The 23194-nt window shown below is 40.8% G+C and overlaps 1 protein-coding gene across 2 annotated transcripts in view; it reads left to right on the top strand.

Moving 5' to 3' along the window:
* Positions 1 to 23194, top strand: part of LOC144683618 (AT-rich interactive domain-containing protein 2-like) — a 242586-nt gene that overhangs the window by 83969 nt on the left and 135423 nt on the right. For both annotated transcript variants that reach the window (XM_078546821.1, XM_078546820.1), the window contains exon 3: positions 14678 to 14775. In XM_078546821.1, coding sequence (XP_078402947.1) covers positions 14678 to 14775 — 98 coding nt within the window. The remainder of the gene's footprint in view (positions 1 to 14677; positions 14776 to 23194) is intronic.

The raw sequence follows: 23194 nt of genomic DNA, 5'->3' as shown, positions 1-23194 counted from the left end.
TGTGCCTGTAGAAACAACCAAAATAAAGTAGCTTTAGGGATTTGTACTTAGCCCTATTTAGATGATTTGCTTTGTAATCGGAGCATTTTCCTAAATTTCATTTAATCTATCTAAATGTATAGAGTCTGGTTGTAATCTGCCAATTTTCCTTATACCAGAATGAGATTAACTTTCTATAGAGAGCTCAGTTTCAAAAAGTAAAGGTTATAAGAGAGTCAGAAAACTGACGAGCAGAAGTGGCTTTCTGCAGGTGTTTTGTTTTCTAGGTTTTGCGGAGATTCCAAGGTCTCTTTAAAATGTGATTTCTCTCTTTCTTAATAGATATAAATACCTGTTTTGAAAAAAGCAAAGTAAAAATTGCAACAATACCACATTACATTTGATCCCAAGATTAAAATAAATTGGTATAATGTAATCATGTAAATACTTGGGACAAATGTAGATTTCGACAAAGTATAATTGTCCCTTCACTTTTTTTTTCATTCATTCACAGGATGTAGGCTTCGCTGGCTGGACCAGCATTTATTGCCCATCCTAATTGCCCTTGAGAAGGTGGTTGAGCGTTGCCTTCTTGAGCTGCTGGAGTCCATGTGGTACAGATACACTTATAGTGCTGTTAGGGAGAGAGTTCCAGGATTTTGACCCTGTGTGTCGGTGGTGGAGGGAATGAATGCTTGTGGATGGGTTGCCAGTCAAGCAGGCTGCTTTGTCATGTATTGTGTCAAGCTTCTTGAGTGTTGTGGGAGCTGCGCTCATCAAGGCAATCGGGGAGTATTCCATCATACTCCTGACTTGTGCCTTGTGGATGGTGGGCAGGCTTTGAGGAGTCAGGAGATGGGCTATTCGTCACAGGATTCCTAGCCTCCAACCTGCTGTTGTAGCCACAGTATTTATATAGCTAGTCCAGTTCAGTTCCTGGCCAATGTTAACTCCCAGGATGTTGATAATGGAGAATTCAGTGATGGTAATGCCATTGAATGTCAAGGGGCGATGGTTAGATTCTCTCTTTGTTGGAGATGGTCATTGCCTGACACTTATGTGATACGAATGTTACTTGCCACTTGTCATCCTGGAAATTGTCCAGGTCTTGCTGCATTTGGACATTGACTACACCCTGAACAAGAGTAGGTAGGAAACGTTGTTCTTGAACTGGTAGTTAGGGACTGTGCAAGAATGCTCAGACTAGATATTAGTGTTTTAATCTTCTAAAAATGTGAGCCCTTCTGTTGTATTTGAACAGTGATCAGGGCACAGTTTTTTTTTCCTTTTGTGGATTTCCTGATTCCAGTTCCTAATAAAGAGCAGTACTGCATGAAAATATGAAGGAGTGGTTATGACATTAAGGTTATATTACCAGCAGTATTATCCACAAATACCTTTAGCGTCTTTGTATCTGTCACCAGACTGTCTTTCAAACCTATAACTTTAAACTGTTTTAATAGGTCTTGCATTGTAGACACAGTATCTGAATGTTTTGTAGCCAAATATGTGCATGTCGCAAGACGTTACAGCATATTCCCAAAGAGAGATGTGAAACTACAAGACTGTAATGAGGCCCTATTAATGTTCAGTGGTTCAGGCAACATTTTGCGCTAAGTGTGGTAGGGAGCATGAAAAAAGATGTTTTACCTGCTGGCTGCCATGGCGGGTTTTCACGCCGTATCATCCCCTTCCTTCCTCATTATGCAGCCACAGGAAACATGCCGTCTCACTAGTGGGCAGCCTCCGATTTGCCTGCCACGCCATTACCTCGCTGCTTGCTTATGCCGGGAGCCATATTGAAACTGTAGCCACACGCACAGTTCTCAGTGCTTGCAGCCCAGGACTGCTGCAGCGAAGAAGAATGTAGCCTCTCCAATTCAGTGACGCATCCCAGGGATGCAGTGGAAGCCTGCTGTGATGTCCTGTACCCCAGCTCTGGCCGCACAAGGCCCATCAGTCTCACCAGTCTGGCTTGGGAGACAGTGGCAGAGGTGGTCAGTGCCAACGCTGTACATGAGGTCGACTGTCCAGTGCAAAAAATGGATGAATGATCTTATCCATGCTGCCAGGGTAAGGCAACCATCTCATCACTCTAAATTCTCAGACTCACAAGGATATCACACATTCACTGGCATCCCACTCATGGCCAGCTCAAGGGACATCACCACTCACTCTGTCACACACACCCTCACATCTCCATCTGGCCTCACACCCTCACATCTTCATCTGGCCTCACCTCCTCTGGAAACTGCCCCCTCACCATCTTGAGGCCATTTGCACAGATCAACATGTACTCCCACACACACCCTGGGATACCCCGCTTCCCCAGTACAGCCCTTGCCCTGCATTCTCTTCCCTTGCCTGAGGCGGCTTCTCCCTCTTCCCCAAGCAAGCCATAGGGCTCTGCAGCCATTGAAAATCCACCCCTGTCTTACAGCTGCTCTGGTCGGTAAAGACCTGACCGTGAGTCCTCCTAAAAGTGATGTGGTGCTGCCTGCGAAGCCTGGCGCTGATGACCACGTGTGCTGCTCGAAGCAAGCTAGGTAAACAAATCTCCAAGACCTGAGCGAAGTGCAGGTACCTGTTGCTTGTGTACAGTTGTGAAACACACCAATGTGCCCAGGTGATTCAGCGTTGGGCGGGGGGGTGATTCTGGCGAACAGGGCTTATAATGAAATGCTAAAGTATTGAAATTAGTTTCCCGATGTGTAGCGGCATGAAACGTGGCCTGCCATTGATGGGTGGAACAAATTATCACAAACTGGTTTCACAATGGTGTAAAACTGATTTTTGGCCTTCTCACCATATTGTCCTCTCACGCCAGCCATGATGCAGGCTGCTGACGGAACTGGATGACTCTGCCCTTAGTGTAATAAGTCATGCGGACCAGACATTGTATATTAGATTACTGATGTGCTGAGTTAGGCAAGGCTGCAACTGGTGAAAATGAACGGTGTGTTGTGGCGAATTGGCAAATAACCTGCACGTAGATAATAACAGGATTGGGCAATGCTGGTGCCCTCTAAAATTGTATGACCACAGGAACAGGAGTAGGCCATTCAGCCCGGCAAGCCTGCTCGGCCATTCAATTAGATGATGGTTGACAATCTACCTCAAACAGCACTTTCCTGCATATCCCTTGATGTCATTAGTCTCCAGAAATCTATCGATTTCTGTTTCGAACATGGTCAATGAGTAAGCTTCGATAGCCCTGTGGGATAGAGAATTCCAAAGATTCCCCACCCTCTGAGTGAAGAAATTCCTCCTCACCTTAATCTTAAATGGCCTACCCCTTATTCTGAAACTGTGTCTCTGGTTCTAGACTCACCAGCTGGGGAAACATCCCATCGACATCCACCCTATCACACCCTGTAAGAATTTTGTAAATTCAATGAGATCACCTCTCATTCTTTGAAATTCAAAAGAATACAGGCCCAGTTTCCACAATCTCTCCTCATAAGACAATCCAGCCATCCCAGGCATTAGCCTGGTGAACCTCCGTTACACTCCCTCTATGGCACGTATAGGAAAGGAGACCAAAACTCTACACAATACTCCAGCTGTGGTCTTGTCAAGGTTCCATACAATTGCAGCAAGACACCTTTACTTCTGTACTTAAGTCCCCTTGTGATGAAGGCCAACATACCATTTGCCTTCCTTATTGATTGTTGCATCTGCATGCTAGTTTTTGGTGACTTATGAACAGGGACACCCAGGCCCTTTTGGACACCAACACTTCTCAACTTCTCACCATTTAAGAAATATTCTGCCTTTTTGTTTATTCTACCAAAGTGGTAACTTCACACTTACACTGTATTCCATCTGCCATGTTCTTGTCCATTCGCTTAATCTGTCCAAGTCTGCTTGAAACCTCCTTGCATCCTCCTCATAACTTACTTTCCCACCTAGTTTTATGTCATCAGCAAATTTGGCAATATCGAAGAATCATGTAAACACTGGGTAACAGCTACTTCCACAGATGGTTACGTGTACAGAATGTCTAAGTAAGTAACTGCAACAACACCATGCTCCACCCACCTTCTCCTTTTTCAGCGCCTCCCTTGCTCTCCCATTCTTCCCTTACTAGAACCTTTTAATACCAACTCCCTCTTCTTCAGAGGTAGTAGCTGCCACAACTCTATCTCCCCTCGACAAAGCATCCATAGCTGTCTGGAAAGAGCATTCCATAGGCACTCAAACCTCTAAGTGAAGAAATTTCTCCTCTCCCCAGTCTTCGTTTAAGGGGTCATTTAAGGCAATCATCTCTAGTTTTAGAATCTGCAGTCAAGGGAAGGAGCCTGTCAGCATCTGCCAAGGAGCCTGCCAAGCCAGCTAAGAATTTTATTTGTTTGAATTAAAGCATTACCAATAGTCTCTTGACCTAATCTGAATAGTTGGATCAAATGTAAGGACTGTAGTATGTCAATTTTAGGCAGCTTACTGACATTCCAGAGACTTGAGCACCAAATTCAGAAAGCTGACAACTCAGTGCAGAACTGACGGATGTACTTTTAGAGAATGTTGCCTTTCAGATGAGATGTTAAACCTCGATCCCATCTACCCCCTCAGGTAAATGTAAAAGATTTCATGGCACTATTTTGAAAAAGAGCAGGGAATGTATTCTTGGTGTCCCAGCCAATATATATGTAAATGCAAAGAGTATAACAAATAAAGCCGATGAGCTAACATAGACACATGGCAACATAATATTGTTGCTATAACGGAAACTTTTCTTAAGGAGGGGCAAAAATGGCAGGATGGGGAGGGGGATAAAAAAGGTGGGGGTGTGACATTATTGGTTAAAGAATCAATTACAGCTGTGAGGAGGGATGATATACTAAATGAGGCATCAAATGAAGCCATATGGGTTGAGCTCAGAAATAAAAAAGGGGCAGCCACACTGCTAGAAGTGTACTATAGACCCCCAAATAGTGGAAGAGAGTTAGAAGAGCAAATATATAGGCATATTTCTGAGTTCAAAAACAGTAGGGCAGTAGTAGCTGGGGACTTCAACTACCGTAATATCAGTTGGGATACGAACAGTGTGAAGGACAAAATTCATGAACTACATTCAAGAGAACTTTTTTAGCCAGCACGTAACAAGCCCAATGAGAGGGGGTGCAATTCTAGATTTAGTCTTAGGAAATTAAGTTGAGCAAGTGGATGAAGTAGCTTTTGCGAATGGAAAACTGTTTCCAGTGGTGTTCTACAGGGCTCAGTGTTGAGGCCCTAGCTATTTTTTGTATATGTTAATGATTTGGACCTAAATGTGGGAGGTATGATTGGGAAATTTGCAGATGACACAAAAATTGGCGGTGTAGTTGACAGTGAAGAGGACGGCTGTTGTCTCCAGATTGATATCGATGGTTTGGTTGAGGAGGCAGATAAGTGGCAAATGGAATTCGATCCAGAAAAGTAAGGTATTGCATATGGGAGGGCAAACAAAGCAAACAGGAGGATATTGAGAGGGATTGAGGAAGTGAGAGACCTTGGAGTACATGTCCACAGGTCGCTGAAGGTTACAGGACGGGTGGATAGGGTGGTAAAGAAAGCATATGAAATGCTTTCCTTTAATGGACGAGGTATTGAATACAAAAGCAGGGATGTAATGATGGAACTATATAAAATGTTGGTTAGGCCACAGCTGGAATTTTGTTTACAGTTCTGGTCACTACATTACAGGAAGGACATAATTGCTCTGGAAAGAGCACAGAAAATTTACAAGAATGTTGCCAGGGCTCGCAAATTGCAGCTATGAGGAGAGATTGGATAGGCTAGGGTTGTTTTCCGTAGAACAGAGGAGGCTGAGACCTAATTAAGGTGCACAAAATCATAAGAGGCCTAGATAGGGTAGACAGTAAAGACTTATTTCCCCTAGCTGAGGGGTCAGTTACCAGGGGGCATGGATTTAAGGTGATTGGTAGAAGGATTAGAGGGGACATGAAGAAAAACTTTTTCACCCAGAGGCTGGCGGGCGTCTAGAATTCATTGCCTAAATCAGTGGTTGAGGCGGAAACACACAAATCATGTAAAATGTTCTTGGATCTGCACCTGAAGCACTGTAACCTGCAAGGCTACGGACTAGGTGCTGGAAAGTGGGATTAAAATGAGTGGCTAGTTTATTTTTCATCTTTTTCTGGCTGGCACAGACATGATAGGCTGAAAGGCCTCTTTCTGCGCTGTAACTTTTCTATGGTTCTGTGGTTCTATTTATCCCTCAATCAGCATCACAAAAACAGCTGGCCTGCTTATCATCACATTGCTGTTTGTGGGGGCTTGCTTTGTGCAAATTGGCTGCTGTGTTTCCTGCATTGCAGCCGTGACTACACTTCAAAAGTACTTGATTAATTTTATAGTGCTTTGGAATATCCTGTGGTCATGAAAGGCACTATGTAAATGCAAGCCTTTTTTTATACCTTCGTTGACACCTGCCACCTATACAAAAAATAATTGTTTCTCTTTCTCCTACCCCCCCTTCAAAAACCACCAGATGGAAGAAACCGCTCATCTCACTCTTGGATAGTGTGAACACGATGAAGATTCTTCTGGATGGCAAAAAGGCTGCAAATATGCCTTTGATACCTCCATCTACCAATAGAAGAATGAGAATTATGCTGCAAAATTTTAACCATTATTAATGGGCAGTTAAGATCACAACATAAGAGCCAGCAATTGGCTATATGGCCTGTCAAGCATATTCTGTCATTCAGTAAGATGATGTTTGAACTTTTATATCAACTCCATTTTCCTGCTGTATCCCCAAATCCCTTAATTCCCTTTGTGTCCAGATATTAATCCCAGTTTTGAATACACTCAGCGACTGAGCATCCACAGCCATCTATGCAAGAAAATTCCAAAGATTCAGCATGAAAAAAATGTCCCCTCATCTCAGTCCTAAGTGGCTGACCCCTTATACTGAGCCTATGATGCCTAATTCTAGATTCTGCAGCTAGGAGCCTGTGAAGCCTCTCAGAATCTTTTATATTTCAATGAGATTACCCCTCATTCTTCTAAACTGCAGACAATATTGGCCCGTTCTACTCGATCCCTTTTTATGCAGCAACCCTCATATTCCAGGAATGAATCCAGTGAATGTTTGTTGCAACCCCTCCAAGGCAAGTATATCCTTCCTTAGGTAAGGAGACCTAAATGGCAAAATACTCCAGTTTTGGTCTCACCAAATCTCTACACAATTGTAGCAAGATTTCCTTATTCTTGTACTCCAACTCCTTTTCAGTAAAGACTAACATACCATTTGTCTTTCTAATTTCTTGCTGTACCTGCATGTTAATTTTCTATGATTTATGTACATGGATCCCCAAATGACTCCATACCAAAACTTAGCATTCTCACCTTTTTAAAAAAAAAAGCTCTGCTTTTCCACATTTCTTAACAAAGGGGATAATCTCTCACTTCCCCACATTATACCCAATCTGTTACAATCTTGGCTAATTACTTGACCAGTCTATATACCTTTGCTTTCTCTAGCATCTTCCTCACAACATATTTTCCCTCCTAGCTTTGTATTGTTAGCAAGGGTTAAATTATTTTTTTCGGGGCTACTTTTTGGTTTTCAGGGCTCCTTGAAAGTAAAGGATATTAAAAAAGCAAAGGACTTGGTGTTGGCCTGGCAGCCAAGAAACCAACAACAGTGAACAGCCTTCCTTCATTTGCCATTTTTCCCCATGCTACTTATAAGTAGACTTATAAAGAGACTTATAAAGAAGACAAATGCACATGGGATACAGGGTAATTTGATAAGGTGGATTCAAAATTGGCTTAGTTGTAGGAGGCAGAGGGTGATGACAGAAGGATGCTTTAGTGACTGGAAGCCAGTGTCCAGTGGTGTACCAAAGGGATCTGTGCTGGGTCCCCTATTATTCGTCATTTATATAAACGACATAGATGACTATGTGGGGGGTAGGATTAGTAAGATTGCGGATGACACAAAGATTGGCCGGGTGGTTAACAGTGAGGTTGAGTGTCTTGGGCTACAGGAAGATACAGACGGGGATGGTCAAATGGGCAGATAAGTGGCAGATGGAAATTAACCCTGAAAAATGTGAGGTGATACACTTTGGAAGGAGTAATTTGTCAAGGAAGTATTTAATGAATGGCATGGCACTAGAAAGTTCTGAGGAACAAAGGGATCTTGGTGTGTGTGTCCATAGATCTCTGAAGGCAGAGGGGCACGTTAGTGGGGTGGTGAAAAAGGCATATGGGACACTTGCCTTTATCAATCGAGGCATAGATTACAAAAGCAGGGAGGTCATGTTGGAGTTGTATAGAACCTTAGTGAGGCCACAGCTGGAGTACTGTGCGCAGTTCTGGTCGCCACATTATAGGGCGGATGTGATTGCACTGGAGGGGGTGCAGAGGAGATTCACCAGAATGTTGCCTGGGATGAAACATTTAAATTATGAAGAGAGGCTGGATAGACCTGGGTTGTTTTCTTTGGAGCAGAGAAGACTGAGGGGCGACCTGATCGAGGTGTACAAGATTATGAGGGGCATGGATAGGGAGCAGTTGTTCCCCTTAGTTGATGGGTCAGTCACAAGGGGGCATAAGTTCAAGGTGAGGGGCAGGAGGTTTAGGGGGGATGTGAGGAAAAACTTTTTTACCCAGAGGGTGGTGACAGTCTGGAATGCGCTGCCTGGAAGGGTGGTGGAGGCGGGTTGTCTCTCATCCTTTAAAAAGTACCTGGATGAGCACTTGGTATGTCATAACATTCAAGTCTATGGGCCAAGTGCTAGTAAATGGGATTAGGTAGGTAGGTCAGGTGTTTCTCACGTGTTGGTGCAGACTCGATGGGCCAAAGGGCCTCTTCTGCACTGTGATTCTGTGATACCCGCCCCCCCCTCCACCCATCCAATCTTCCAGTCATCCTTCTCCAGTGGCTGATATTAAAGCAAACTCAAGGCCTAGGAAGCTTGTATATAGACGGACTTCTATAGCAGAAACATTTAAAGAAAAACCTAAGGGGAACAAAAAAAAACTAGATTTCACCCACAATATTTTTTCTCCTTCTACCCCATAGCACTCTACTTTAAATTTTACTCTCAAAATAATTTAATGGACAAACATAGAAGAGGAAGAAAGCCATAGGAAAATGGATTTAACTTCTCTTTTATGTCTGGTTATTGTTGTTCCAGCAGTTGTTTGTAAACTTGAAAACCAGACCCAGGAGGAGGATTTTCGAAGGAAAAATAAAGATATTTTTAAAAAAAGAGTTGGGAAATCATATACATAAATAAAATAAGTTGTTATACATAAAAATAAGCTGTAAGTGTCAAAGTGAGCAATGTTGCCTTTTGACCTTTGCTTTTTTGCGGGCTACACGTGACATTTCGAAGGCCACTCCCATGTATTTTTAACCCTGGCTGTCAGCAAACTTGGATACATTACACGCAAACCCCTCGTCTACGTCATTAATGTAGATGAAAAGTAGCTGAAACCCAAGCACTGATCCTTACGACATTCCTCTAGTTATACCCTACCATCCTATAATATGACCTGTTTTTTCCTACTCTGTTTTCTATCTGTTTATCAATCCTTAATCTATGCAAACATATTACCCTAAATCTCATGAGTTTTAAATTTTGTGTAACAACCTCTTATGTGGCACCTTATGGAATCCCTTCTGCAAATCCAAATATGGCATCCATTATTTTTCCTTTATCTACCTTGCTAGTTACACCTACAAAAAAGCTTGAGAGATTTGCCAAACATTATTACCCTTTCATAAATACATAACAACTCTACCTGATCATATTATAATTTTGCAAGTGCTCTGTTACCACGCCTTTAATAATAGTTTCTAGCATTTCCCTCACTATTGATGTTGGGCTAAATGACATATAGTTGGTTCCCTGTTTTCTCCAAGATGATACAAGTGACTGTGTTCTGATCCCCAACGTAACCCATGACTGGCATTGGAAGTCTGGATCTCTCTGCCATCTCTCCTAGAGTGCTGTTTTGGGCTGCATTTAAGTGCTTCAGTTGGAGTTTGGTGAGAGAGGGACTTTTAAAGGTTAACTTCTATCTAAAGTCTAATCTTTCTTTAATTTAGCAACTAACTAAATGTTGCTGTTTGGGTTGGGAGAAGGTGAGCTTTAGTCCAGCTTTAAAACAGGGGTTCTACAGGCTCCTCTGGTAGCTGCAGCTAGTTAATTAGTTAACTGACTTAAACAGGTTTTCAGAAGCTAGATTCAGAAAGCGTTAAAGCAAGCCATCTACAGTGCTGCTTTTGTCTGCAATGGAGTGCTGCTTTGGGCTGCTTAGAGTGCTTCAGTTGGAGTTTGGTGAAGAGGGAAGGAGTAATCCTTTAATTTTCTACCTTTCCTCAGTAGGAAGAGCGGCGTCCTTGTTAAGTAAGTCCTGCTAAGTATTTCTTCTGTTCTTAATATTCTCTAGAAGAAGTAAAAGTAAAGGAAGTAATTTAAGAGTAAGTCATGACAGGGCAGCTTGGCCAAGTGGGATGCCCCTTATGCAATGTGGAAAATCGGACACTTCCAGTATCCAGGCCGACCATATGTATAGGAAGTGTCACCAGCTGCAGCTACTCGAAATCCGCGTTTTGGAGCTGGAGCTGTGGCTGCGGCTGGATTCACTTGAGCATCCGCAAGGATGAGATTTTCATGGATAGCACGTACAATGAGGTGGTCACACCACAGGTAAGGAGTCCATGGGTAGAAAGGGAATGGGTGACCACCAGACAAAGTAAAAGCATTAGGCAAGCAGTTCAGGAATCCCCTGGGTCCGTCTCCCTCTCCAACAGATTTTCTGTTTTGGATACTGCTGGGGGGGATGGCTTCTCAGGGAAATACAGCAAGGGCCAAGTTTGTGGCACCATGAGTAGCTCAACTGCACAGAGGCGGGGGAAAAAAGAACAGGAGGGCAATAGTGCTAGGGGATTCTATTGTAAAGTGAACAGAGAGAAGTTTCTGCAGCTGCAGACATGGCACCAGGATGGCATGTTGCCTCCCTGTTGCCAGGGTCAAGGCTGTCACTGAGTGGCTGCAGGGCATTCTGAAGGAGGGGGGTGAATAGCCAGAGGTCATGGTCCATATCGGTATCAACAGCATAGGTAAAAAGAGGGATGAAGTCCTGAAAGCAGAATATAGGGAGCTAGGAAATAAATTAAAAAGCAGGACCTCAAAGGTTGTAATCTCAGGATTACTCCCAGTGCCATGTGCTAGTGAGATCAGGAATAGGAGAGCAGACCAGATGAATGCGTGGCTGGAGAGATGGTGCAAGAGGGAGAGATTTAAATTCCTGAGGGATTGGGACCAATTCTGGGGAAGATGAGACATGTACAAGCTTGAAGGGTTGCACCCCAGCAGGACCAGGATCAACATCCTCACAGGGGTATTTGCTAGTACTGTGGTTTAAGCTAGATTGGCAGGGGGATGGGAACCTGAGCGAGGAGACACAAGAGAGGGAAGCAAACAGTCTGAAACGGGAAAATTTATAATAGAGAGCAAGGAAATGGCAGAGCAATTAAATAACTACTTTAGTTCTATCTTCACGGAGGGAGACACAAATAACTTCCCAGAAGTACTAGGGAATCAAGGGTCTAGTGAGAAGGATAAATTGAAGGAAATTAGTATTACTGAAACAATAAGGCTAGAGAAATTAATAGGACTGAAAGCCGATAAATCCCCAATAATCTACATCCCAGGGTACTGAAGGAGGTGGCCATGGAAATAATGGATGCATTGGTTGCCATCTTCCAAAATTCTGTAGATTCTGGAACAGTCCTGGCAGATTGGAGGGTGGCAAATGTCAAAAAGGAGGGAGGGATAAACAGGGAATTACAGATCGGTTAGCTTAACATCAGTAGTAGGGGAAATACTAGAGCCTATTGTAAAGGATGTGATAACAGGACACTTAGAAAATATCAATGGGATTAGACATAGGCAATATGGATCTATGAAAGGGAAATCGTGTTTGACAAATCTACTGGAGTTTTTTGAGGATGTAACTAGTAGAATAGATAAGGAAGAACCAGTGGATATGGTGTATTTGGATTTTCAGAAAGCTTTAGATAAAGCCCCACATAAGAGGTTAGTGTGTAAAATTAAAGCACATGAAATTGGGGGTAATATATTGGCATGGATTGAGAATTGGTTAGCTGACAGGAAGCAGAGAGTAGGAATAAAATGGTCTTTTTTGGAGTGGCAGGCGGTGACTAGTGGGGTACCTCAGGGATCAGTGGTTGGGCCCCAGCTATTCACAATACATATCAGTGATTTGGATGAGGGAACCAAATGTTTCCAAGTTTGTCTCCAAGTTTGCTGACGACACAAACTTGGTGGGAATGTGAGCGATGAGGAGGATGTTAAGAGGCTTCAAGGCGATTTAGACAAGTTAACTGAGTGGGCAAATACATGACAGATACAGTATAACGTGGATAAGTGTGAAGCTATCCACTTCAGTAGGGAAAACAGAATGGCAGAGTATTTTAAATTGTGATAGGTTGAGAAATGTTGATGTACAAAGGGACCTGAGTGTCCTTGTACACCAACCACTGAAAGCAAGCATACAGGTGCAGCAAGCAGTTAAGAAGACAAATGGTATGTTGGCCTTCATTGTGAGAGGACTTGAGCATAGGAGCAAGGACATCTTACTGCAACTGTACAGGGCCTTGGTGAGACCACACCTGGAGTATTGTGCGCAGTTTTCGTCTCCTTACTTAAGAAAAGATATACTTGCCATAGAGGGAGTGCAACGAAGGTTTACCAGACTGATTTCTGCAATGGCAGGATTGTCATATGAGTTGGGACAGACTGGAGTTTGGAAGAATGAGAAATGATCTTATTGAAACATATAAAATTCTGATGGGATGGACAGACTGGCTGCAGGGATGATGTTTCCTCTGGCTGGGGTGCCTAAAACAAGGGGTCACAGTTTCAGGATACGGGGTAGACCATTTAAGACTGAGATGAGGAGAAACTTCTTCACTCAAAGGGTGATGAACCTATGGAATTCTCTATCACAGAAGGTTGTGGAGGCCAAGTTACTGAATATACTTAAGAAGGAAATAGATTTCTGGAGTCTCAAGGAGTATGGAGAGAGCGTGGGAGTACGGCATTGAGATAGAGGATCAACCATGATCATATTGAATGGTGGAGCAGGCTCGAAGGGCCGAATGACCACCTACTGCTCCTATTTTCTATGTTTCTATGTTTATGCTACTTGCCGTTCATAATCCTCAGAAAATACTGGTAAATAGCCAGAATCACCGTGCTGTCACCATAACTTTAAAAGGCAATGCCCTTCTCAAAAGTGTCACTTAAATTACTGGAAGGGCACAGTCCAGATAGGAACCTTTCTTCATATATTGTAGTAATGCTCCCTGCCTCAGTTCTGTGTTTTTTTTAAAGCCTTTCATCATTTACTTGCACCTGATTCCACTGGTGGTGTACGGCACCATCTTTAACTTTTAGTCATGGAGTATCACTGAAAAAAGATTCATATTGAAACTTTTTGTCTTGCCAAATGTAAAGGGTTCAAGAACTTGTACTTCTTGTGAAGAGAGTGTTGATTGGTTGGCAAGTGGACTCTGATTGGTAGAGGCGTTGCCATGGCGAATGCACCAGTTAACTGATGACTGACAGTTAACTGCCAAGCTTTATTTAAATTCAAGCCACGCAGGTTGACTGGTCAAGGCATTGCCCTGGGGAATTGTTGTTCCCTTTACATTTGGTATTCTTGCGAATGCCCTGATGAGTGCAAGGCGAAAAGCTTGGCCATGTCTCTTTTTTCAGTGATAATCTTTAACATTGTTAGTGTTGCAGTATTCTGCATTTGTTGCAGTAATACAGTTGTTGAGCAGCCTGCTTAGAAATCTACTTGAGCACATCAGGTTGAATTTGAATTAAATTTATGGAATTCGCTTGTGGTACTGAGGCCTTACTATAAAATTTTGTTTGGATCTCCAAAGAAAAGTGCAAGCAATGAGGTCAGTGTAGTTTTTAAAACCCAGTTCAACTTAAAGCACTGATTGTCTTGTATTGCATCTACTAATATAAATGATTATTGCCCATAATTTTTTATTGGGTGAGGATCAACAAAGGGAGAAAAGCGTGTGTTGGTGTCACAACATTTCATTTCTGTTTGAGAGGTCTTCCAGAAACCCATATTGTAGATAAAACTTGGCATCCATTGACAACTTGCAAATTTCAAAAATTCACCAGCACACCGTCAGGAAACACTCAGCAGTTCAGACAGCATCTGTAGAAGGAGAAAGGTTATTGATCTGAAAAGTTAACTCTGGTTCTCCCTCCATAGCTGCTTAACCAGCTGAATGTTCCCAGCATTATCTGTTTTTATTTCAGATTTTCAGCATCCATAGTATTTTGTTTTAGTTTTAGTATAAATTGATGTTGCTGTCAGTGAAATTAGCATGAAAATCCCCTCTGAAAGCACTGAATGAGGCTTGGAAAGAGAAAGAATCCACCAGGAACATTTCTTTGGCTTGTTGATTTATCGACTGTCAATACTGGCTTTAGTATAATGTGACATTTGACTAATAATATGAAGAGAAAAATGAAGTTTGTCAGCACTTCACCTCCGGCTACCATAATATAGTTTTGTCTATATAATTTTATTATTAGCATAGTAGCAGTGGGGCAGAAATTAGCAAAATCAATGTGTTGTTCATGGCCTTAATATGCCTGCATTTACTTTTCAGGTAACAGATAAGGGTCTCTGGGCAGATCTTTTGGAGGAGTTCAACTTTCCAAGAGGTTGCGCCAATGCAGCTTTTGCTTTGAAGCAGTACTACCTGAGGTGAGTGATAATGGCAGAATGAGACTTATCATCCTGTTTGCATATTGGATTCTATACTGCTGACCTGAGTACACGTAAAATTCATTAGTTTTTAACCAAATATTAATATGGCCTGCTATTATTAAGTGTTTATCTCCGATTAGAAGTCACTCTGTGTTTTTAATCCTTTCATTGTCTCACTATATTTTTCCAACATGCAACTTTTAATTTTCTATGCTGTGAAAATTTTTTATTTCTGCACTTGCTTGATTCAATACACAAAATTAATTTTTACATTGTTAGTCTACTGCTAGTGACAGTTGTACCATCTTCCCACTATCGAGTGCTGATAGATAATATTGCCATGAAGCACCAGAAACCATCGGCTGTTTCTAACAGGTACTAGTGGTACACTGGTAAAGCAGGGACGAGAAATGCATAGAGATACTTGGATTTTAAGGGTATTCCAGCAACAGAAAACTCCTTTTGGAGAAAATCTAGCAAATATCCTGTAGGACAGCATGCACATTTACAAACTAGGAAGGGAATTAATTACTCGAGGGATTGTGATGCACCAGGATCTGAGTCTTATATTAAAGATAGCCAGAGGATCAAGCTAGATCTTAAGAGATTCTGGCTTGGAAAATGTGTAGCTTCTGTGTTAGTAGCTAGTCAACTAACCTTTGTAGTTAGATAATGTCGAGGTAATGGCGAGCTACTGTTGGTGAACAAAATATATAAATTAACCTTGAAATAAAAATAACAAGTTTGATCACTTTTCCTGTAATGGTTTGCTACTTGGTTTGCTCCATGTGTTTATGATATAGTGTGATCCCATTTGTCATGACAACTAACTAATTTTCAGTTCCTTATTTTGCGAAGGTAGTATCATAATCTGGGCTCCTTTTAAAAACTTAATCAATTCAAAATAGTTAGATTTTACTTTTAACTACATTTTGGCTCTGCTTTGTTTCTAACTCGGTGAATATGTTATTTTAAATGGTTGGAGTTAATAACCTGTTGCTACCATATAACCAAAAACTTGTACTATAATTCTTTCCTGTAATTTCTCTAAATATATTTTGGATGGGTTTTCCAAAATATTTCTCTCTACATACCAAGAAAGGTAAAGGACAAAATTACAAAAAAAAAACAAAATGCCACAAATACTAGAAATACTGAAACCATAACAGGAAAAAGCTGGTAATTCAGCAGGCCAGTCAGCATATGTGGATAGAGCAAACCATTGACATTTATGGTTGTATTCTTTGGGATTGAAAACTAAGATGAACTAACAGGTGGTTAAGTATTAAGCACCCTTTCTGTTTTCCCAGTAGTCATTAACTTTTGTATTAACTTTATTATAGTTTTTTTCTGGCTATGTTCTGCTATGATCTTTCTTTAAGTGTCTGTATAATTATATGGTCTGTTTCTGCTTGGCCTTTTGCTAATTATATTGGTTCCAACCAACAATCAGATGGATACTACGATCAAACAATCAACCCAAGAAACACAGTTCATAACGAGTAGACTAGACTATTTAGTTCTTTGAACCTGCTCTGCCATTCAGCAAGGTCATGGCTGATCTGAATGTGGCCTTAACTCCACTTTCCTGCCTGCCCCAAATAACCCATGACTCCCATGTAGACCAAAAATCTGCTAATTCAGCCTTGAATCTAACCAATGACCCAGCTTCCACTGTTCCCTGGATAGAGAATTCCAAAGATTAATGACCCTCTGAGAGAAGAAATTCCTTCTCGTTTCAGTCTTAATTGGGAGACCTCTTATTTTTAATCTATGCCCCCGAATTCTAGATTCCTCCATTAGGGGAAACATCCTCTCAGCATATGAACATATGAATTGGGAGCAGGAGTAGGGCACACAGCCCCTTGAGCCTGCTCTGCAATTCAATAAGATCATGGCTGACCTGATTGTAACCTCAACTCCTCATTTCCACCTACACCTGATAACCTTTCACCCCCTTGCTTATCAAAAATCTACCTAGTTCTACAGTAAAAATATTCCAAAGTCCCTGCTTCCACTGCATTTTGAGGAAGGGAGCTCCAAAGACTCAGCACCCTCAGATAAGAAAAATTCTCCTCATCTGTCTTAAATGGCGATCCCTTATTATTAAACAGCAGTCCCTAGTTTGAGATTCTCCCACAAGAGAAAACACCCTTTCCACATCCACCCTGTCAAGACCCCTTAGGATCTGATGTTTCAATCAAGTTGCCTCTTACTCTTCTAAACTTCAGCGGATACAAACTTAGCCTGTCCAACCTTTCCTCATAAGACAACCCTCCCATTCCAGGTACTAGTCTAGCAAACCTTATCTGAACTGCTTCCAACACATTTACACCCTTCCTTAAATAAGGAGACCAATGCTGTACTCCAGAGGTGGTCTCACCAACGTCCTGTATAATTAAAGCTTTTTCTTTTTTGTATTCAATTCCCCTCGCAATAAACATTCTATTAGCTTTCTAATTACTTGCTGTACCTGCATACTTCTTTTATGATTCATGCACTAGAACATCCAGATCCCTCTGCATCTCAGAGCACTGCAATCTCTCACCATTTAGATAATGTGTTTCTTTTTTATTCTTCCAGTCAAAATGGACTATTTCACATTTTCTCACATTATACTCCTTTTGCCAGATCTTTGCCCACTCACTTAACCTATCTATATCCTTTTGTAGTCTCCCTAATGCCCTCTTCACAACTTACTTTCCTACCTATCTTTTTGTCACCAGCAAATTTAGCAATCATACCTTCAGTCCCATCATCCAAGTCATTTATATAAATTGTAAAAAGTTGAGGCCTCAGCACTGATCAATGTGGCACACCACTCTTACAACTTGCCAACCAGAAAATTACCCATTTATGCCTACCCTGTTTCCTGTTAGCTAGACAATGCTCTATCCATGCCAATATGTTGCCCCCTACACCATGGGCTTTTATTTCCCGCAATAACCTCTGATGTGGCACCTTATCAAATGCCTCCTGGAAATCTAAGTACAGTACCTCCATTGGTTCCCCTTTATCCATAATGCATGTTACCTCCTCAAAGAACTCCAATAAATTGGTTAAACATGATTTCTCTCTCACAAAACCATGTTGACTACCTGATTACCTTGAGTGCCCTGCTATGACGTCTTCAATAATAGCTTCTAATATTTTCACAATGACAGATGTTGAACTAACTGGCCTGTAGTTTTCCTGCTTTCTGTCCCCCTCCCTTTTTCAGTAAAGGAGTTACATTTGCTATTTTTCCAATCTGAATCTAGGGAATTTTGGAAAATTAAAACCAACACACTGATTATCTCACTAGCCACTCCTTTTAAGACCCTAGGTTGAAGTCCATCAGGATTTGGGGATTTGTCAGCCTGTAGGCCCAACAATTTGCTCAGTACCATTTCCCTGGTGATTGTAATTTTCTTGAGTTCCTCCCTCTGTTCCATTTCCTGATTTACAGCTATTTCTGGGATATTACTTGTATCCTTTATAGTGAAGACCAATGAAAAATATCTGTCCAATTCATGCCATCTTCTTATTTTACATTATTAATTCCCTAGACTCACTTTTAAGTATCTATGGAAACTCTTACTATCTGTCTTTTATATTTCTAGCTAGCTTTCTCTTGTACTCTAATTTTTCCCTCCTTATTAATCTTTCAGTCATTCTTTGCTGTTTTTTATATTCTGTACAATCTTCTGACCTGCAACCCATCCTTGTGCAATTATATGCTTTTTCTTTAAGTTTGATAACATCTTTAATTTTTTTAGCTAACCAAGGATGGTGGGTCCTCCCCTTGGAATTTTTCTTTCTCTTCGAAATGTATAGCATCTATCCTGTCAAGCACCCCCCTGTAATATTCTATGTTTCAGTAAGGTCACTGAAACTCAAAATTGAACACTTAGGTTGATGACCAACTGAGTTGCAGGAAATGATAGAATTTACAGCACATTTGGCCCCTCTAATGTGTGCCAGTTCTAGTTTTTCAGCTTGAGTTCCTTACTCCGATCTCATTTCCTTATTTTACCTTGTGCGGTTTTATATTGATTTTAAATATTTATCCTGTTGACTTTTAAATGAAATGATCAGTCTCTGGGACCACTTATAAAGCATTCCATAATTGGTTTCTGTGGAGGGACAAAAAATGTTTTCATATCCTCTTTGCTGTTCCAATATTGATTTCAAGTTTGTGGGATAGAAATTTATGGGTGAAAAACGGTCACAACAGTGACACATTTAGCAGTGGCACAGCTTGTGTCTGATTTGTGGATGCGTCTCGGCCACTGCTGAATTTTACGGGTCATTTTTTTAAGATGGCAATTGTGACCGCCTGAAATGAGTGCAGACTTCACTGCATTAATGAAATGAGACTCCTCATTTAATTAAATGAGAATAGAGCAGAGAACTTAGGAAAACTAGAAAAAGGTAACTTTATTAGATTAAAAACAAAGTACTGTGAATGCTGGAAACCTGAAATAAAATGCTGAAAATACTCAGCTGGTCAGGCAGCATCTGTGGAGAGAGAAAGAGTTAACGTTTCAGGTCGATGTCCTTTCATCAAAACTGGGAAAAGTTAATAATGTAATAGGTTTTAAACAAGTGAAAGGTGGGAGGGTGAAAAAGAACAAAAGGGAAGGCCTGTGATAGGCTGGATGACAGGAGAGATTAAGTGACAAAAGGTGATGCATGGCCAGAGGGATTGGTAATGGGACATGTAAAGAAATAAAAGGTGTGTCTGGAGGAGGCATGTATGGCAGAATGATGAACATCTGTCTAAAAACAAAAACATGGAAAAAGAAACGAAAAGCAAAACTCGAAAAGAAAAAGTAAACAAAATAGGGGCAACGATTATGGTCTGAAATGGTTGAACTCTATGTTGAGCTTGGAATGCTAGAGAGAGTGCCTAATCAAAAGATTAGGTGCTGTTACTTTAAAAATTTACTAGAAAGTTCTTCACATAGAGGATGATCAACATTTGAAATGGACTTCTGATCACTGTTGGTTGCAAAGTAACGAAATCAATTAAAAACAAACTAAGTGCAACAATGGTGGGAAACACTAGGCCAGACAGCAACTGTGAGGAGAGGAAGATTAAGTTAAACTTCCCAGTTGATGACCTTTCATCAGAATTTTATTCTGTGCTAAAGGGTTGTCTGTACTGATGAATTCTGTTTGTATCTGCTATGTGACCTGTAGGCTGAGTTGTTCTAACCAAAAATGAGTGTGTATTGTTTGACATGAATGAAAGATTTAAAACAAGTACTCATTTCCTCTTCTCCACCTGTGTCGCATAGTAATATGGGAATGAAAGTTCATTATTTGTTAACACCCTGAAGAAAATTCGGAAAATTGTATTCAAGAAATCCAAATATATGCAGCTTGATCTTCTTCAGTTCCTTTTCGTAATAATTATACTAGTTCTTCATGCTCTTTTTGTAAGCTTGTGACTGTTTTTTGTTGAAGTGATTGCAGTGTTTCCAAGAACAAACTTCAGATGTGAAAATATTTCTATTTAACTTTTTTGGAGCTAAGTATTTTTGGGAGGAACCCTCTTAGGGTGGGGGCTAATGGATGAATGCAGATTTAACATCATCTTGTTCTGATGTAAAATAAGTGAGATAACAAGAGTAAGAACAGCCTATTCCTAATCTCCAGACCATAAAATTAAAGCAGGATTAAATAATAAATAAGCTGAGTTGTCAGATTAGAGTGCTAATAATGGCTTAAGGACTACAATTTAAACACACCTTTTCTGGTGCGTCAGGTCTTATGAATTGTTCTCTTTTAGACGAGCAAGTGTTGTTTAGAAAGCAAAACTGACTGAAAACTGCAGCTCAATGCCTGGATGATGGTGTGATTTAGATCACTGCCATTTCATCAACTTTTGACCTGAGTTAGTTCAAGCTACGCTGAAAGCAATGTTTCTATAAGTGAGAATTGGTGAACTGACTTTGGGGCTAAAATGTTAGTCGTGTGATTCCACACCACAACACTGCTTATAATTCTGTATTTATTTGATATTCGGGGAAACCATCCATAGGAGGTAGGAAAAAAATACCCTGGAACTTTACCAAGACTGAGATTAAGCACAATGCTGGGACAAGGTAGAGGAAGAGTTACTCTGCATCTGTTAATGATATACTTTGTCTTCAAGAATGTGCTGATGATGTTGGCTGCTCAGATGAAGTATTTGAATTCTCCCAGTCTTTGTCCATCATGTTAATCAGTGCATAAACTCATATCCTTTTTTTACATCACCAATACTGCCACACCCAAAATAAAAATTTAACATTGCCAACTCAGAAATAACTAATTTGACACAAATTTTCAGGACTTAATTGAACAACAGATCTGTTGTACCTCCTTGTGCTATGTGCCAATAAATGCTAAAACCTGATTGTTGTGGCTTTTGGTTATGCAATATTGCTTGCAATATCATATTATTTTAGCATGCTGTGATTTAAATCATATTTTGATTCTTACTGTAATGATGGTACCATGCAAATACCAGATTTTGAATTTGTTTAAGGAAATCTTTGTGCCTTTATCAGAAATTTGAGTTTGCTCATATAACTCCCTAAATTATGACAAATACTGATATTTCATTAACTGAAGTATGTTTTGTAAAACTAGCAGAAATTTATTGACTTTCCAAACAAGTAGTTCCGAGTTTGTAATATTTGCACTTTTGGGGTTCATCCACTCTTTGTAACTGAATGTACAAAATGCTTCATTGATGCTGTGGTTAGATGTAGGCTTCTGCTGGCAAATTCTGATCGTAGTTACCATTGAGAAGCATGAAATATGCTGTTGGCAATCTTCCATGTGGATAGTAGACTGTTGGCTGGTCATCCATGGCTGCTTTTGTAAATTTCTGTTGCCTCCCTGGTAACACAGTGCCATTAGCGGAGGTTTGGGAGTAGGTTGCCTGATGGATGACATGTACACTCTACAGTACAGTTGTTCCCTTGTGATTGCTAGTTCTCGGTGATATGTGCAGCTGGCACATTGAAAACATCTAGCTTGTTGCTGCTTTTTCAAATAAAGCTATAAAATAAGCTATATTACCAGTCACATGATAGTACAGAACTTGAATATTGCTGAAAAGAAAGACACATTACTGAAGTTTTTTGTCTTGCGCTCATCAGGACAGATGCAAGAATGCCAAATTTCAAATGCTCATATCAACTTATACTAAAGGAGGACTAATTGATTTGGCAAAGTCGACTCTGATTGGCCGAAGCATTGCCAAGAAGAAAATAACAGGGGCCTACAGCTTTGGCAACATGTCCCTCTTTTCAGCAATATTTAACTTATATTATGTTCAAACCATTCTTTCGCAAAATAGAATTTTAGCTTCCACATAGTCACAGGTGAGGTAATCATCCCTGTCACTGTCGACAGTTGTGAATCATAAATGCAGTAAGACCTTGCTGCTCTTTCTCCTTTCTCACCAATTCCCTCAGCCCAATCACATCTGTCGCCTCTGCTCGTTGATATACATTGGCTCCTGGTAAAGTTTAAAGCTTTTATTCAGGTGTTCAAATCCCTCCATGGCCTCGCCCCATCTTATCTCTAAAGCTTTGTCCAGTCCTAAAACCCTCAGATCTCTGCATTATTCCAAGTATGGCTCCTAGGGCTTCCCCTATTTTTCACCACTCCACCATTGGCAACTATGCTTTCTGCTGCCTTGGCCCTAAACTCTGGAATTCTCTCCCTGAATCTCTCCACCTCTCTACATCTCTCCTGTAAGGCACCTTAAAACCTACCTTTGACCAAGCTTTTTGTCACCTGTCTTAATATTTATTTGTGGCTTGGTGTCAAATATTTTCTGATAGCACTCATAAGAAGCATCTTGGGACATTTTTACTATGTTGAAGGTGCTGTATAAATGCAAGTTATTGTAGTGTTAATTGGCAGCATAGATAATGTTCATAACAGCAAGCTTTATCTACTGAACGTTGATCAGTGGTTTGAGAGCATTTCCAACTGAGAATCTGGAATCATGAAGCTATGGCAATAAAGCTTAAACAATCCAGGAGGCAACACTCTGCTAGAAAACATAACTTTTTTAATGGACAGTTTAAGATCTATACGTACAGACTGTTTTCCCATTGCTTAAAGTAGCCTGGGATTTGGACTTCAGTTGTGATGTTTAGTGCACTCCAGTTTTGAACTTGTGAGCAGAGCACACAAGTGGGTGTTCGTGCTTAGAATTTACAAATTAAAATCATACCTCAAGATATATCGGTAACTGATAACTTGAACATGGTTAACAATTTTTAAAAAAATTATGCAATACAGTTGGGCACCATGGCCAGAATTTTCCAGCACCTCACGCTCCCGCCGATGTGAATGGAGATTTCAATGGATTGCGAGCCCTGCCACGTGGGGGCTGGAAAATTCTGGCCCAAGTTCCATACAGCTT

This window comes from Cetorhinus maximus, chromosome 8, assembly GCF_964194155.1.
Source record: "Cetorhinus maximus chromosome 8, sCetMax3.hap1.1, whole genome shotgun sequence".
In the NCBI taxonomy this organism is placed as follows: Eukaryota; Metazoa; Chordata; class Chondrichthyes; order Lamniformes; family Cetorhinidae; genus Cetorhinus; species Cetorhinus maximus.
The sequence above is the reverse complement of the archived record's forward strand: the minus strand, read 5'-3'. Positions and strand labels throughout refer to the sequence as shown.